Below are 15,653 nucleotides of genomic sequence, written 5' to 3' on the forward strand. Positions count from 1 at the left end.
TCGGATGAGATTAGTCCGCCACTGATGCCGGGACAACACTTGCGGTAAATACTATTTCAGAGGCCTGTTCACGTCGACCATCGTAATGGTATGTTGAGTGATCTTATATATCTAAGATAAAAAGATATTGCATCACAGAGAGGTACCATTATGTAGTTAAATTTTATTATGTATTTAAATTTAATGTTTACAAAAAATTACACAAGTTCATATAAAAATAACATTTATTAAAATAATTTGTAACAATTTTTGATATAAAAGCGATATAACATACCTAATTTAACAATGAACAGTTTTTTTTATGAAAGGCTGTTTATATTAATACCTAGTTATCGTTTACATATATTGTATATAAAACTATCAATTTTAAAGCAATGCGGAAATGATTGATTATATTTAAATCAATTGAAACAATAACTTACTTCTTTGCTAAGCATCTGAGTAAATGTTTAAAAATAATATACCATGTTATATTGTAATACAATTATAACAATTACCATAGCACAATAATATAACTGTTTTATATTATATTTTAGGAACCATAAAAATATATTATCCTGTAAGTAAATTCCTAAGGGACAGCTTCGTGCAATTTGCCCGGAGAATAAACTCCTTTCTCTGTTATTATTCCCGTAATTAATGAAGCTGGTGTTACGTCGAATGATGGATTCCAACAACTTATACCTGTAAATAATAAAATATTGTAAATAAAATATTTTAACTTATTGTACCTATTATTTATAATCAAAGTTTATTATGCTATAGGTAAGCGGACATTCCAATGGGTCACCTGATGGTTGGTGGCCACCACATCTTTAGACATTGGTGCTGTAAGTAATATTAACTCTTTCTTAGATCGCCATTGCGCACCCAATCTTGGGAACTAAGATATTACGTCTCCTGTGCCTGTAGTTACACTGGCTCACTCACCCTTCAGTCCGGAACACAACAATACTAAGTATTGCTATTTGGCGGTCGAGTAAAAAATATTCATTGTCACATTTTAGCTAATTTTCATAAAATCTTAATGAATTGTACACCTAAACTTTGCTAATATCACACCATTCATCAGTGAAAACCATATAAAAATCCTTGCTATAGTTTTTGAGTTTCTTGCGTTCAAATAGACAGACAAGGAAATTTCTTTTATAACATGTAGTTATTTATGTGAGTAATTTTATATATTATTAATTAAATTTTGAATAACAATGATTCAAGTGTTATTAAATAAAATATTGTTAAATCGAAAGCAAGTATTGGATTTCCTGTATTTGAAATTTGTGGTATATTATCATACTAACCAGGTGCAGCTATCCTATGTTCTCCAATATGGGTCATTTCTCTATCCGGTCGTTCCTCAATTTTGATCCTATCTCCAGATTTGAGGGACATATCTATAGAGGTCAAAGGCGCAGCGACATAAAAAGGCACATTGTGGTATTTCGCTACGATCGCTATTTGATATGTTCCTATTTTGTTAGCTGTATCGCCATTCGCGGCCACCTAAAAATACATTTTATTTAAATAAATTTACTCATTAATATATTAAATAAAATGCAATATTTAGTCATTATAATAGTAAGTCAGTGTATATATTGGCATTGGTTGGTGGACGAGCATATGGACCACCTGATGGTAAGTGGTCACCAACGCCCATAGACAAAGACGCTGTAAGAAATATTAACCATTCCTTACATCACCTATGCGCCACCAACCTTGGGAACTAAGATGTTATATCCCTTGTGCCTGTGATTACACTGGCTCATTCACCCTTCTAACCAGAACACAACAATACAGAGTACTGTTATTTGGCGGTAGAATATCTGATGAGTGGGTGGTACCTACTCAGAAGGGCTTGCACAAAGCCCTACCACCAAGTGACTTTATAATACTTTATTTTATATGATTACACTGTCTCACCATTAGCAATGTTTATAAAATTTGTCAAACCTATTCCTTAATTTTTATGTTTTATTTTCACTTACCCTATCAGCACCAACAACTACGGCGGTGATATTTCGGGCATGCATCAGGGCCGATACCATGCTATCTACGATCAGAGTAGAGGGAATCTTCTCATGGACAAGCTCATACGCAGTAAGCCTTGCTCCCTGATTGTATGGACGTGTTTCAGTACAGTATACATGTTCTGAAAGTTAATATAAGCTAGTATAAGACAAATAAATTACAAACAAATAATTTACACGAAAAAATATTTAAAAAAAAGCATTTAATGTAAACTTGTTCTATGCATTCATATATGCATAAGATTACAATTATATTCAAATCATTGAAAAATTATACAGTCTTAATTAAGCAATTTGTAGACTGCAAAAACCTCTAATATAATAAGCATTTTTGGTTAACAAGGATATTTATACGATATTTAGTGAAATGTATCAGCAGCAATACTATTTGTTGTGATCAAACAACAACAGTAGATGCTTAATTATCGTTTTCTCTTTAGTAACTAATCCGAGATTTAAATAAGATTGAATAAGAAATATTAAATCAGTCCCCAATCATTCTAGCTTAATTACTATGTAGCTTGAATTATTGGGGACATTTATGTATTGATTATTCACATTAAAAATTATGTTATTGAGTAACATTTCCTTATTTAGTTAAGATTCTGTTTGGAAAACATGCACAAATAACAATTATTTATAGAATTATTTTAACATGGATTTGTTGGGATCATCTTCTAAATTCAAGATCCTAATAGAAATGGCAACTTATATATTCATATAAATTTTATATTTAAATAGTTGGTATTGGTATTACAAGGCTACAAAATTAGAGTATTTTGCTGTCATATACATGATACGGTTTTAGACACATAATTATAAAAAATATAACTAACCTAACCGTTTTGCTGCGTGTAAAGACCTTATAACTCCCAATGCCGTGCCATATCCAGCTGTAGCCAATGATCCTGTGTTACAGTGAGTCAGTACTCTTACATGACTGTCTCCTTCTAATCTCTTTAATATCGCTTCACATCCAAACTTTCCAATTGCTTTATTATCTTCTATATCTTTTATCAACATGCTTTCTATGTTTCGTATGAATCTGGAATTATAAAAAAAATAACCTTGGTAATTAAATTCTTATTTAATTCATGTACTACAACAAAGTAAATGGTAGTATAAAAAATATTTAAACACTCTTTAGAAAATATATTAAAATGTATTTATAATTATGTTAAAAAAACTAGAAGAAACCTAAATTGTCAATGTATTTTCAAAATTAAATTTATAAATTTCAAATTGTTCAATTAAAATGTCTTGTAACAAACATTATCTTAATGCTATTTTCAATAAAATTACAGTTAAATCTATTGAAACATTTTAATACCATCAAACACAATAAACTGAACTAAAAGTAGCTTTACCATAGATAACAATGATAACATGATAATATGGAATTTGAGCAATACAAGTATCTCATATACTATGAATCATATACTCTAGTTAATTTTCAGTAGCAAATGTTTCATAACATGATATTATATGTGGTCAAAATTCCAAATTTTTAGGACATAATCAAATTTTATAATTATGTGTAGTAAGCTCATTATTAATAATAAAACTATTAAATGCTTTCCAAGAAAGAAAAAAATATACAAGAAAAAGTAAATTTTTATTATTCAAAAATTTTCAAAATAATATATACGTAATATTGTATCATACGTACCTCTCTCTGAAATCGTCAGCTGTAACATTTTCGTCTGCACTTAAACTATTTGCCAAATTAATAAGCTCATCTGCTGCTAATTTTATGTTCACAGCTGTCGGTCGTGCTGACACAAGATAGTTTAATTTGCCTTCAATCTAAGATTAATAGAAATATCTATTTTGGTTATATTGCATCATCATCTTAGATGAATAATGTTTTAGTATGTAGTATTTTATCATTAGAAGATCTACTAGTTACATTTATAATAATGTTGTTTTGTATTTTTTTTACTACAGGGGGAACCTCTGTCAATACTATATTAGACTTTTTATACTATATTATATCTAGATAGTTTAGATAAAAAATTATTACTTCATACTGTTAATTATAGTTCCGATTCTATTTCTTAAATTATATAATTTATTTGTATTTATAGTATTGTTTTAAGTCTGAAGTATAATATGTTGTGGATAGATCAAGATAAAATTTAATTATAAATACATGAATTTTCTAATGTTATATAACATGTTGAGTAAGAGATATTAGTATATAAATCAGTTTAAGAAATAATGAATAGCTTTAAATTCCTAATACAAAATATGTAGCAATCAAATATTATGATTATAAGGGTTATCAATACTACTCACCTCTTGTCTCATAATTTTTTTGTCTACACAATCATCTTTAAGAATTTCTATGGCCAATGATAAACAACCAACAATTGCTATCGCAGGGGCCCCTCGCACCTAAAAAATTTAATTTTTTTTTTTTTATTTCTACATTAGTATGAACTTGCATTACATAATAAATCTTATATTAATGAAATATCTAAAAAGTATATTGAGATTTGTATATTTATTATTACTATAAATATTATTTTAAATAACATCATTTATTTTTATTTATTGAAGTAAACTAAAAAGAAAAGATGGTATATGGTATGGTATAATAAACATTTGATTAATAAAAATAAACACCCAAGCACTGAAAATAAATAGTTTACCTGCATTTTATTAATAACTTTCCATCCATCTTCAACCCCTTGCACTTTTATATATCGTGTTTGTAACGGTAATAATAATTGGTCAAGTATTTCTAACCTACCTCGTTCATATCTGATCGACTCTAAGCTCATTTTGCTTAAATGATAAATAAAAATTATTAAAATGATTTCAAGAATTTAAATCTGTAACAGTTTTGAACTGTTTATTTCTAGATATCATGATAGTATAACGATTATTTTTAATTGTTTAAAATGTATACGTAACTAATAGAGATTAAGTCTAGAGAATGTGGAATTGTTTACCTTATTGTTACTTGTCAGATCTTTTTAAGAATTATCCAAGTAAAATAACCTGTATTGTTGAGTTATTTTAGGTACTTGACTTGAGACAAGAACTACGACAACTGATTTTTTCTACAAAAACATCTTTAAGATAACTTTCATTACCAAATATCAAAATTGCAAAGTACGAACGCGGCTAAGTATTCACCCTGTTGCCTAGTCGTTATTCGTTACTTTAAGTTGTCAATTTTTGTCATTGTCAATCTGAAAATATAAATTCAAGTGGATACTGGATGTCATTGCCATGCCATTTACATTTTACATTGACATTGCAGTTATAATCAACAATTTTTGTCAACAACGAAAACATAATACATAATTACGTATAATATGACAAACAACGTTAAAAAAATTAAATGTAAAACTCTAACGTAATTTGGATAATCGTAATTAAGTTTTAACTTATTTTAAAAAAAATAGTCATTTATTAGCGTCGCATTATAATATCCGACTTTATGGTATTTCTTAGTTTCAGTACCAATAATTCAAATAATATTAGGTTGTGATACGTCTGAGTACCAGTCTCGAAAATTTAGACAGTATTTCTCTTAATATAAAGCACAAAGAATGTATGGTTTATATTAAAAGAATTGGCGAAAAAGTAATATTTTATTTAAATATTTATGTAAGAAAATAAAATAATTTTTGCAGCAAATTGTTTTTGAACGATAAACGGAAATAGTATCGATAATGTTGTCTATGAATCTTTTAATTTCCGCCCGGCATCGACGAGAGACGCATCGTCATTCTGCCGTGCTTCTTTATACCTAGATTGGTGGATCAAAAGAAGTAACAAATATGTCCCTGCCCCGAGTTTTCTTCGATGTGACCGCCGACGGTTCGCCTTTGGGGAGAATCGTTGTTGAGGTAAAGTTAGATATTTTATTGTTTAATAAATTACTATTATAGTGGGAGTTGTCATCCCGGCCGGCGTGTTACCTTGTTAGACCGACCACGCTATGGATATAACTTGATGATTAATATCTTTAATAATCTTAATCTTGAAGAGATCTAGATTTTTCCACTTACTTTTTAATTAAATTCTTGTCTTTTTTGTATTAATGAGTATCTCTTTTAATTTCCTTTCTAATAAGTAAATGTATTTATAGCTAACATAATAAATACTCGACCGAGATTACTTTGTGAAGGTCATTTCCTTGAAGACCTTGTAATAGTTGTTTTGGATAGTGAAGAAAATTCCATGATTTATCCACATCTATCCACTTGTCTAAGTATATCTGTTTTTCGGTATTCTTCATCCTATAATAGCATGCGGTATCTGTAAGTGTTAGCCTTAATTGGGCGATATATAGCAAGTCTGTAATGGCGGGACAAAGTATAAATCATACTTAATTTACTTGGTATTAAGTAGTTACATATTTATAACTTAAATTTTGTTTGATTATAATTTGGTGATCTGGATGCTTATTTTATTTTAGTTATTGTATAAAATTGTGAATTATAACGTGCATATTATACAAAACGCGAACATTATTGTTTACAGTTGAAGGCTGACGTCACGCCTAAGACATGCGAAAATTTCCGTGCTCTGTGCACCGGTGAAAAAGGCTTCGGTTACAAGGGCTCCACTTTCCACCGTGTTATCCCCAACTTTATGTTGCAAGGAGGTGACTTCACAAACCACAATGGTACTGGAGGCAAGTCCATCTACGGTGAGAAGTTTGCTGATGAGAACTTCGTCCTGAAGCACACCGGCCCTGGAGTTCTCTCTATGGCTAATGCTGGCCCCAATACCAATGGATCCCAATTCTTTATTACCACCGTGAAGACTGCTTGGTTGGATGGAAGACATGTTGTTTTTGGCAATGTTGTTGAAGGAATGGATGTTGTAAAGCAAGTTGAAGCAATGGGCTCCCAATCTGGCAAACCATCGAAAAAGGTTATCATTGCGGATTGTGGACAGCTTTCTTAAGATAATATTGTAATATTTATAAAATAAATGCGATATTTTAAGTTAAACATAATGTCCTCCCGAGTAATACCTTCCCAGTCATAAGATTTAACAATATATTTGAAGTTTACTGAGGGTCATTCCAACGTTATATAAATTTATAACTGTTCTAAGTTGCAAATTCATGCATTTATTTCTGTGCATTGTTTATTCATAATAAATTAACTTATATAACAGTAATTGGTTTTATTTTGACACTGTTATTTGTTGCGTATGTTTTATTTACAGTAGAAATTACTATCAGTCATTTTATCTATATGGAATAAGTAAAGTGAATCACTGAAGGTCATTTTGATGTCAGTGCAGTTATAAGGCTGCATAATAATTTATGCTATCAGTTTGTACACAACCTTATGTTAGATATTATCGCGACTACGTCATTAAGATAACGAATCAATGTACGTACGAAAACAATGTATGCAGGACCATTGACATTTCGACTACTAAAAAAGGATGAGTTATCGTCGTTATTAAAATCTTGTGGTAGCTCGCGGCTTTGTTCGCGTTTGAGGGTTATTAGTCATAAAAAGTATATATTCCTTGGTGTTCAAGCTTGCTTCATACTGAATTTTATCATAAGCATAAGCAGCCCGTAAATGTCCCACTGCTGGGATAAAGGCCTCCTCTCCCTTTGAGGAGAAGGTTTGGAGCATATTTTATCAAAAGCGGTTAATTGATTTAACTGCGAATCAGCAAAAGGCAGACAGTTTCGCATTTATATGACTTAGTATAGATGATTTTTCTGAAGTTACAATTGATTTTGGGAGTGAAGACATACGATCTCAATAAATTAATTTAAATTTTTTATTCTCATTGAACCGAAATGGTGCGTAAATATGAAGTTATGGAGTACATGTCATGACATTTCAATATACTATTGCTTTAGTAATTTGATTTGATATTTGTTTTATCTCAGAGAAGTTTTAATAATTTTTATGGTACACATTTATAATTTTAATGAAAAGATTTATTGAGTTCTTTTTAAACACTTCCTGCATACAAGTATGGGAAAAAAAACCCAGAATATTAAAGTGCTGTATTTTTATTGCATTTTAAATTATTATATTTATGTTAATTTCTAAGACAAATGAACACCATACTCTAGAATGAATAAATTTATGTAATCCTGAGTATGTTATATACAGCTATATGATTTTTTTAAATGACCGGTGACAACCATTCTAGCTATCCTTAAAATTGAGTGTTTTTATACATCTTACTGTATGGCTCGTATTTTATTCATATGTTTTTTGAAACAATAAGAACGAAAGTACTAGTTTAATTTGCATGTAAAAGACGGTATTTTTGTGTCAATAGTAAAAATAAATATACCTATGTTAATCATTTTGATAACGATTATATATACCTTGGATCTAGGTCAATATAATCCAGGTAAATTATTCAAACCTTTCCGCTTGAAAGGTTCCGAAAATTTGGTGAACATACATGAAACAGAACCTCCCGTATTTAAATCCGTTACAAATATCAAATTGCAAAGTTCCAATTATCAAACTGTTCAAAGTGTGAACTCTGAAATGATTTGAGCAAAGGATATTTATTGGTTGCTTGTATTCTACCCCGGAGATTAAGATTTTAACGCCCATAAATGTCTTAAATGTGTAGGTATAAGTTACCAGCTATCATATATCTCAGCTTAACGTATTTGAAAGGTTATTATTGAAACAGTGATATTAAAATGATAAAGGTCTATATAAAATAAAAAAAGAAAACGTTAATTAAAAAGGCTTATTATTCGATAAAATTCCCGACTTCGTATGGGTAAAACAAAGAATTTATTCTTTGCGATTTTTTTAAAATATTTATATTAAATAATTTATTAACAACTAAAAATCTTGCTAGTTCTTCTCAGAACCGTTAGCTTTACATTTAAATGACTCTAACCCTCTTTTATATTATTTAAGTGTAAAGTAAAAAATGTATTAAGAACTGCTAAAAAAAGTGGTGTGAGAATTTTCGTCCCTTGAGGAAAGACTAAGTACCTTGTCATGCATCAAATAAAAATATTAAATAAAGTTTGCATAAATGCAGTAGTCTATCTAATCATGGGAATATTTTATTGACTATTGGGTGCGATAGAATTTTCACATTGATTCGATGGCTTTTTACCACTAACCTTATCGTTTTGATATTAATTTACCTAATTTACACAATAAAAAAACCACAACCACATTTAGATATTAATGTGGCTTATAATAATAATTTTAAACATAACAATTCCGTTATAGTTATATTTATCACTTTTAAATGTTGATGGGCTTAATCATTATTATTTAAAATAAAATGAAAAACCATATATAGTTTTTATTTTTTATTGATTTAAACCTATGATACCTAATGTAGGCATCTATAAGTACATAAGCACCTTAAATGGTAGAGACAGGTACGAATGGCTTTAAAAGCTACTGATATTAGACAGATGAAACTGCCTTCAATTTGATTGCAATATTTGGAAATATTTTAAAGATTATTAAATTATCTATCTACAGTTTTTTATCTTAATGACACAGAATGACGCATAAAATGAAAATTAAGACGGATACAATATGATGAAAGCTTTGTTTTTCGGCACCGGATCCATAATTACAGAGGGATGTGGTACAGCAAGATGTACAAGCGTAAAGTTTTGTTCTTTCGCCGATAACGATGCAGCCTGGCTCACAATGCTTGGTGCAGTTACGTTCTAGAGCCCACATCTTGAGAGCCGTAGTGGAGTTTTCTGTGGACGTCGTGTACGAGAATCGTTTAACCTTTAACAAAAAATTAAAATATTTTAATTATTAGAAATAGAAACGTTTATTTTTTTACTTCAAAATTTTTTTTAGACCGATATTTTGTGAAGAATTGAGTTGAATCTCCATTATAAATCGAAACTATAGAAAGTTTAGAATAATACTCAAATACTTAAAAACAAAAGTGTTATATTTTGTCAATGCATATAAAGCTTCATATAGTGTTTTGTATCATGGTTAGTAATGTATTAGGTTTTATTCCGATAAAATAAGGCCAATTTCCTGTATACATCATGGCATGGCAGTATCTTTCCTTTAAAAGCGTACCATTCAAAATAAGTGATTTAAACGGTGTTCAATTTTCATCTTTTATTTAAAATACCATCAATAAACCATCTCCTCTACCCCATGATTGTATGGAATAATTCTCACTGTTATTAGTTATTAGTCTCACTGTCTTCTTGCACAGACTAAAATATAAAAAAAAATCATTTTGTCTAGATTTCATAAATCAGTATTTTCGACCCGTCTAAAAACAATTGTGTTTATATATTACCATGCACACTCTCCGTTCATTGTGGCACTTGTGTATGAGTGCGGAATTGTTATGCCGGAGGTCCGCGCATTTGTCCTCTGGGTCATCTGCACGGCACTTGTAACACCACAGCTCATTGTTGGGCCTCGCTGCTGCTGATGTCACATGCACGCTGTCGCGAAGCAAGTCGCACTTACCTGAAAATTAATGTAATATGTAAAATCAATCATTGTAATATTAATATATTCGATACTAACAGTAGTCTCGATACTTATTATTGATTATTGTAAAATAAACTTAAAACATTTAATTGAAAAGCAGTTGCAGACTATCTTATTAAATGGATTCTTATTTCGAATATTAAGGGCAGCACAGAATTGTTCATTTTATTCAGATAATTGTATTGTTAAATATGCTGTTGTATTGCGCGATGAAATTCACTTAGTGACAGTCAAAATATATTACAATTTCAGTAATATATCTGTTAGAAAACAATATAATAGAATAATTTCAAACTCATTCAAATATTTAATGAAATAGTTTAGGGTTATAACAAAGTTATGATGATAACAACAAAGGGAATTTCATTCTGCGTCATAGACAATATTTTGACGTTTAACGATTACAGCACTACCAGCCTTGGTAAGGCGTAAGCGATAATTATCTTACTTTAATCATGACACCTAGTTATAATAATGCGATGAATAATAGTTTTACATGCTTAAAAGATTGGATTGACGTACCTGGTGTTAGGAATGACAGCGCGAGGACGACCGCCAGACGCATGATGTTTGCAGTCCGCAGGGCGCATGACCTGAGCTCCAGTCTCCGTATCGATCTCATCTCCCGACCTGTTGCTGCTCCCGGCTGTCTCCGCCCTCACCCCCTCCTCCTTCACCCTTCAAGGCCTCTAGCCACTTTGATCGAGGAAAACAATCTCAACTTTCCGAATTCTTAAGAAAATTAAAACTTTTAGCCTAGTCGCTGCTGTACCCTCTGCTTAAAGAGCGCGTTATTCAATAACGTTCAAACTCATTATTTAAGCTAAATTTGCATTTGTAGGGAAATTGACATAAAAATCTAAACAACAATGCTTAGATAAAGTACAATTAAAGGAAAACGCTAAAGAAAATAATCAATCAATAATCAGGGATGATTATTTCGTCATCGTTCATCATATTATATGATATTACTCGTATATCCTCACGATTAATTCTACGAATATCCCAACGTTGACATTTATATCACGATTTAATTAAATATATAAAGGATTGTCCAATTGTGGAGTAGAGACGTAATTTCGTTGGTTCAATACTCTAAGTGAATTTGTCTAATATATTTTCCTTTTCTATTTTGTGGCAAAATACTGATTGTAAATACTTAAAAGATATATAGGTACATCAGTTTATATACTTTTTAATAAGTTATTTCTTATTAATCTATGATAGGAATAATATACTAATGTACATGTATATACATATATATTTAATACTCATTGAAAATCTTTTTCTGTAAAGTAATGTTTTATTAAAAGATCAAATCTGTATTTTTATTTAACTTTTGTACTTCGTAAATGTAATTTAATTTATTGATAGATAATGAGACACTGATTTATTTCTTTCAAACACTTTTCTTAAAGATTAGATTTTATCTTTCATTGAACATAATATATGTATATCGCAACAAAAGAGATTGCGAAAATTATTTTAATATATAGGATGCTATATATGCTATATATCCTAATTATTTTGTCATGTTTGCCCAGAGCAAAGCGTCCATCAACATAGTATATAATCACAGTTTAATAATATATTTTATGGAATATATTTAGGTATAAAAAATGTTAATATATTGTGTAAGCTAATTCTTAATATGATATATTAATTGAAGTAAAAAAAGTGTTGTTGCTATGCATGTTGCATATTTAGGTATGGTATATAGTAACTTCATTATGCATGCACTTAGGTATATACGGACGTTACGTTCGTCTTGAATTGCTTGAGATTAATATATATTTACAAACGTATTTCGTCTAACGTACACTCTGGGCTAAGACCTTCTTTCCCTTTGAGGAGAAGGTTTGGAGCATATTCCACCACTGCTCCAATGCGGGTTAGTAGATACATATGTGGCAGAATTTCGTTGAAATTAGACATATGCAGGCTTACTCACGATGTTTTCCTTCGCATCACGAGATGAACTATAAACACAAATTAAGCACATGAAAATTCAGCGGTGCTTGTTTGGGTTTGAGCCCGCAGTCATCGGTTAAGATGCACGCTTTCTAACCACTGGGCCATATCTTTATAAATTAATAAATATAAGAAGTACAATTTTTTAGTTAAGGACATACCAGATTACCACTAAGGTATGTGTATCTAAGATAAGAGTAAATATTACCTGATGAAACCCTGCCACATACGTATCTACCAATCCACATTGGAGTAGCATGGCGGTATAAGTTCAAACTATCTCCTAAAAAGGAAAGGCTTGAAATTTAGCGGTTATATTACCTAACATTTAGGAATATTAATACAAATATTTATATTTTCATTTATAAATGTATCATAATTATCCTCCATGAAATCGGTTTAATTTTTTCCTGATTGAAAATAATTTATACCGCATCCTATTCGTAATGCTGAATTATTTAACTGCTAGAACCGAATTCATGCAGTCGTTGCTCGTTAATGTAAATTACGTGCAACGTAACACACACTGCAGCAGACAAATGCTAGCCGCGTGAATCAACAAGTGTCCTTTGTGAGAGTAGAAACTAAGAGAACATTCCGTGTTTGTTTGATCTATCACTAACTACGGTAATACTATGTAATAGTTTTATAGTATATAGTAACAGCCTGTAAATTGACCATAGCTGGGCTCTCTTGGAGGAGAAGGTTAGGAGCATATTCCACCGCGCTACTCCAATGCGGGTTGGTGGATTCACATGTGGCAGAATTTCGTTAAAATTAGACACAAGCAGGTTTCCTCTCGATGTTTCCCTCACCGCAGAGTTCAAAATGAATTATAAACACAAATTAAGTACATAAAAAATTAGTGGTGCTTGCCTGGGCTTGAACCCGCAATCATCGGTTAAGATATACGCGTTGTAACCACTGGGCCATCTCGGCATATAATAGTTATATTCCTCTTACTAAAAAGCCTATGGTTATATTTAAAAAAAATCCTCGTTGGCATATAAAGCCGTAGACTGAGGTCCTTGCTTCAACTGAGGTTTTGGGTTTCTGAGCAGCATTTGTCAGGAAGTTGGCAGTGTTTATGCCGTATTCCATGCTTCAGAAAACCTGCGAAGCTCGTGAACTTTCCGGTCGTGTCCGCTGTCGTATCTGATTATGTGAGGTAGGTAATAGAAAGTGCGCTCGTGTTAGAAACGGCCAGTTGGCTAGTCTTCCTTGAAAATTACCGTTGTAACTGAAATTTATCGAGTGGGTCCACCGCTGTCAACTTTTTGTATGAAATATAAATAGTTTATTAGAAATGGCATGAGAGGCAAATTTTCCTTGTTTATTTTTCGATTATTCATCCGAAGGAGAAATAATAATGGCAATTTTAATTGCGAATGATTTGATGGTACTTCTCATTAAAAAAAATACAAGTATTTGCAGATATGTTCTTGAAAATTTATAAGGTAGCTTTGATGTCGGCCTTGTACACATTGCACAATAGCATGAGAGGTTGACTTATTCATAAACTTATTTCAACGATAATAATATTATTGCTTGCAGTAAAAGCCATCTCCTTATTCAAATGATAAAAATAGATATTACGATATTTCCAGTGTTATATGATGTCAATACATATTATACGAGTAGTATAGTAGTTTACTTTTAAATCCTGAAACTAAATATCTAGTTGTGTCATAAAAAGATAAGGTTTTTTTTACATATAATTTGTTTTATTTAATAGGCTTTAAATTATGTAAGTTCAACCCTATTCTGTAATCAGGTGTGTTCATTGCTGTCTCAGATGAGTAAGATGAATTAATCATTCTTGAATCTTAGCTTGGTCTAAATATTTTACTGGCTGACATGTTGGCTTAGTTATTTGTACAAATATATTTTTTTCAGTCAATTATGCAATGTATCCCCGTAAGTTTTTAGTGTATGACATTTCATTTTTTAATTCTTGAAAAAAAAAATAGATTAAAGAAATATATCAAAGTATTACTGAAAGCAAAATCTGAATCTAATTATGAATTACAATAAAAAAACATATAAAGGAACATAAAACTACGATGATTAATGAAGGTAAAGACTGAAAAATAAATAAGTTTCTCTAATAGAACGCTAAGTCAGGTCTCCTATTAACTTATAGCTGGAGATGTGTAATTTATCATGGAGTGTGGATGCTTCAAAATATAATATAGTTACGAAAAGAATATTATTGTAAATATAACATATCATACGCAAAGGGACGCAAAATCCTGCTTTTGTGAAAGAATGTGGAATATATTAACCAAGGTGTAAGATATTTCTCATGCGTGGTTAATTTAACATCTTCAAATAGAACTGAAATAGACCAATAGTGACAGAATTATAATGTTTTGGAAGAACGAATTCTGAACATCTGCAACTATTTTGATTCATTTGTGTGTCACAAGAACAGGTTCCAGGTTTGTGAAGCATGGTGATGGTAGATGGTTGAATGATTTCAAATATTAATACAAAAGCTTAACTTTGAGATCTAAAACAATTCGTTCTTGCATCCTGTATTTTTCCATAGTTATACTTGTATTTTTTACGATACGACATTGTTATTTCACCGTTGAAATGACTCACTGATGATTACTCTTAGATATAGTTCTATAATAGTCACATAGATAATCATACAAATTATTATCAAAACTGACCTTTGCTGCATACCCGAGGTACCAATGAGAGAAATTGACGTATATATATTTTTTCCTATTTGAGGTTAATACGAAAAATAAGACTTAGGTAATTTGAATAAATTGAAGTTTATTTCATGTATTGAAGTGGTTAATTTTGTCAAACGTTTTGCGAAAGTCGATATGAACGGGAGATAATATAAGTTAAAAATCTAAGTTTTATAAGAGGTTGTATTTGATTTGTGATTTATTTTGTGAAGTAATATGTGCGAATTTCCACGCCCGAAGTGTGGAAATTAGTATTGGAAACTTTAAAGATTTCAAGGAAACTATGAGTATTTTACGTGACCGAGTAAATTTAATGTTTGAACAAGTTGAGTGTTAATGATAGGTAATATTGCTTTATATGTTCTGAAAAAAGGCTTTATATAATCTGGTCGAAATACTTTTATCGGCTAATGGCTGCAAAATTGACCTACTTCGTTTTCATTTATGACAATATAATTGAATATTTATCTAGCGGC

General features: G+C 30.6%; 3 protein-coding genes across 3 annotated transcripts; 1 reads left to right on the forward strand and 2 right to left on the reverse strand.

Moving 5' to 3' along the window:
- Positions 1 to 316: 316 nt before the first annotated feature.
- LOC125065472 (methylthioribose-1-phosphate isomerase) lies at positions 317 to 5,202 on the reverse strand. Its single transcript, XM_047673064.1, has 8 exons — positions 4,985 to 5,202; positions 4,682 to 4,817; positions 4,326 to 4,424; positions 3,697 to 3,833; positions 2,864 to 3,072; positions 1,986 to 2,149; positions 1,302 to 1,503; positions 317 to 684 (listed from the first exon to the last, which is right to left on the reverse strand). The coding sequence occupies exons 2-8, from the start codon at positions 4,811 to 4,813 to the stop codon at positions 572 to 574; spliced, it is 1,056 nt and encodes a 351-aa protein (XP_047529020.1). The 5' UTR covers positions 4,814 to 4,817; positions 4,985 to 5,202; the 3' UTR covers positions 317 to 571.
- A 534-nt stretch (positions 5,203 to 5,736) lies between these two features.
- LOC125065473 (peptidyl-prolyl cis-trans isomerase-like) lies at positions 5,737 to 7,171 on the forward strand. The gene is made up of 2 exons (XM_047673065.1): positions 5,737 to 5,890; positions 6,528 to 7,171. The coding sequence occupies exons 1-2, from the start codon at positions 5,822 to 5,824 to the stop codon at positions 6,954 to 6,956; spliced, it is 498 nt and encodes a 165-aa protein (XP_047529021.1). The 5' UTR covers positions 5,737 to 5,821; the 3' UTR covers positions 6,957 to 7,171.
- A 2,138-nt stretch (positions 7,172 to 9,309) lies between these two features.
- LOC125065312 lies at positions 9,310 to 11,104 on the reverse strand. Its single transcript, XM_047672845.1, has 3 exons — positions 11,024 to 11,104; positions 10,302 to 10,477; positions 9,310 to 9,763 (listed from the first exon to the last, which is right to left on the reverse strand). The coding sequence occupies exons 1-3, from the start codon at positions 11,064 to 11,066 to the stop codon at positions 9,512 to 9,514; spliced, it is 471 nt and encodes a 156-aa protein (XP_047528801.1). The 5' UTR covers positions 11,067 to 11,104; the 3' UTR covers positions 9,310 to 9,511.
- Positions 11,105 to 15,653: the final 4,549 nt, after the last annotated feature.

This window comes from Vanessa atalanta, chromosome 7 (genome assembly GCF_905147765.1).
Source record: "Vanessa atalanta chromosome 7, ilVanAtal1.2, whole genome shotgun sequence".
Taxonomy (NCBI): domain Eukaryota; kingdom Metazoa; phylum Arthropoda; class Insecta; order Lepidoptera; family Nymphalidae; genus Vanessa; species Vanessa atalanta.

Excerpts from the sequence above, each read along its gene's own strand:
- LOC125065472 (XM_047673064.1), bottom strand. The coding sequence starts at position 4,813 with ATGAGCTTAGAGTCGATCAGATATGAACGAGGTAGGTTAGAAATACTT. Across the intron at positions 4,425-4,681 it reads AAGTTATTAATAAAATGCAG|GTGCGAGGGGCCCCTGCGAT; the intron begins GTAAACTATTTA and ends TAAATTTTTTAG. Across the intron at positions 2,150-2,863 it reads ACACGCAGCAAAACGGTTAG|AACATGTATACTGTACTGAA; the intron begins GTTAGTTATATT and ends ATTAACTTTCAG.
- LOC125065473 (XM_047673065.1), top strand. The coding sequence starts at position 5,822 with ATGTCCCTGCCCCGAGTTTTCTTCGATGTGACCGCCGACGGTTCGCCT. Across the intron at positions 5,891-6,527 it reads TGGGGAGAATCGTTGTTGAG|TTGAAGGCTGACGTCACGCC; the intron begins GTAAAGTTAGAT and ends TATTGTTTACAG.
- LOC125065312 (XM_047672845.1), bottom strand. The coding sequence starts at position 11,066 with ATGCGTCTGGCGGTCGTCCTCGCGCTGTCATTCCTAACACCAG. Across the intron at positions 10,478-11,023 it reads GCTGTCATTCCTAACACCAG|GTAAGTGCGACTTGCTTCGC; the intron begins GTACGTCAATCC and ends ATTAATTTTCAG. Across the intron at positions 9,764-10,301 it reads ATGAACGGAGAGTGTGCATG|GTTAAACGATTCTCGTACAC; the intron begins GTAATATATAAA and ends TTTTTGTTAAAG.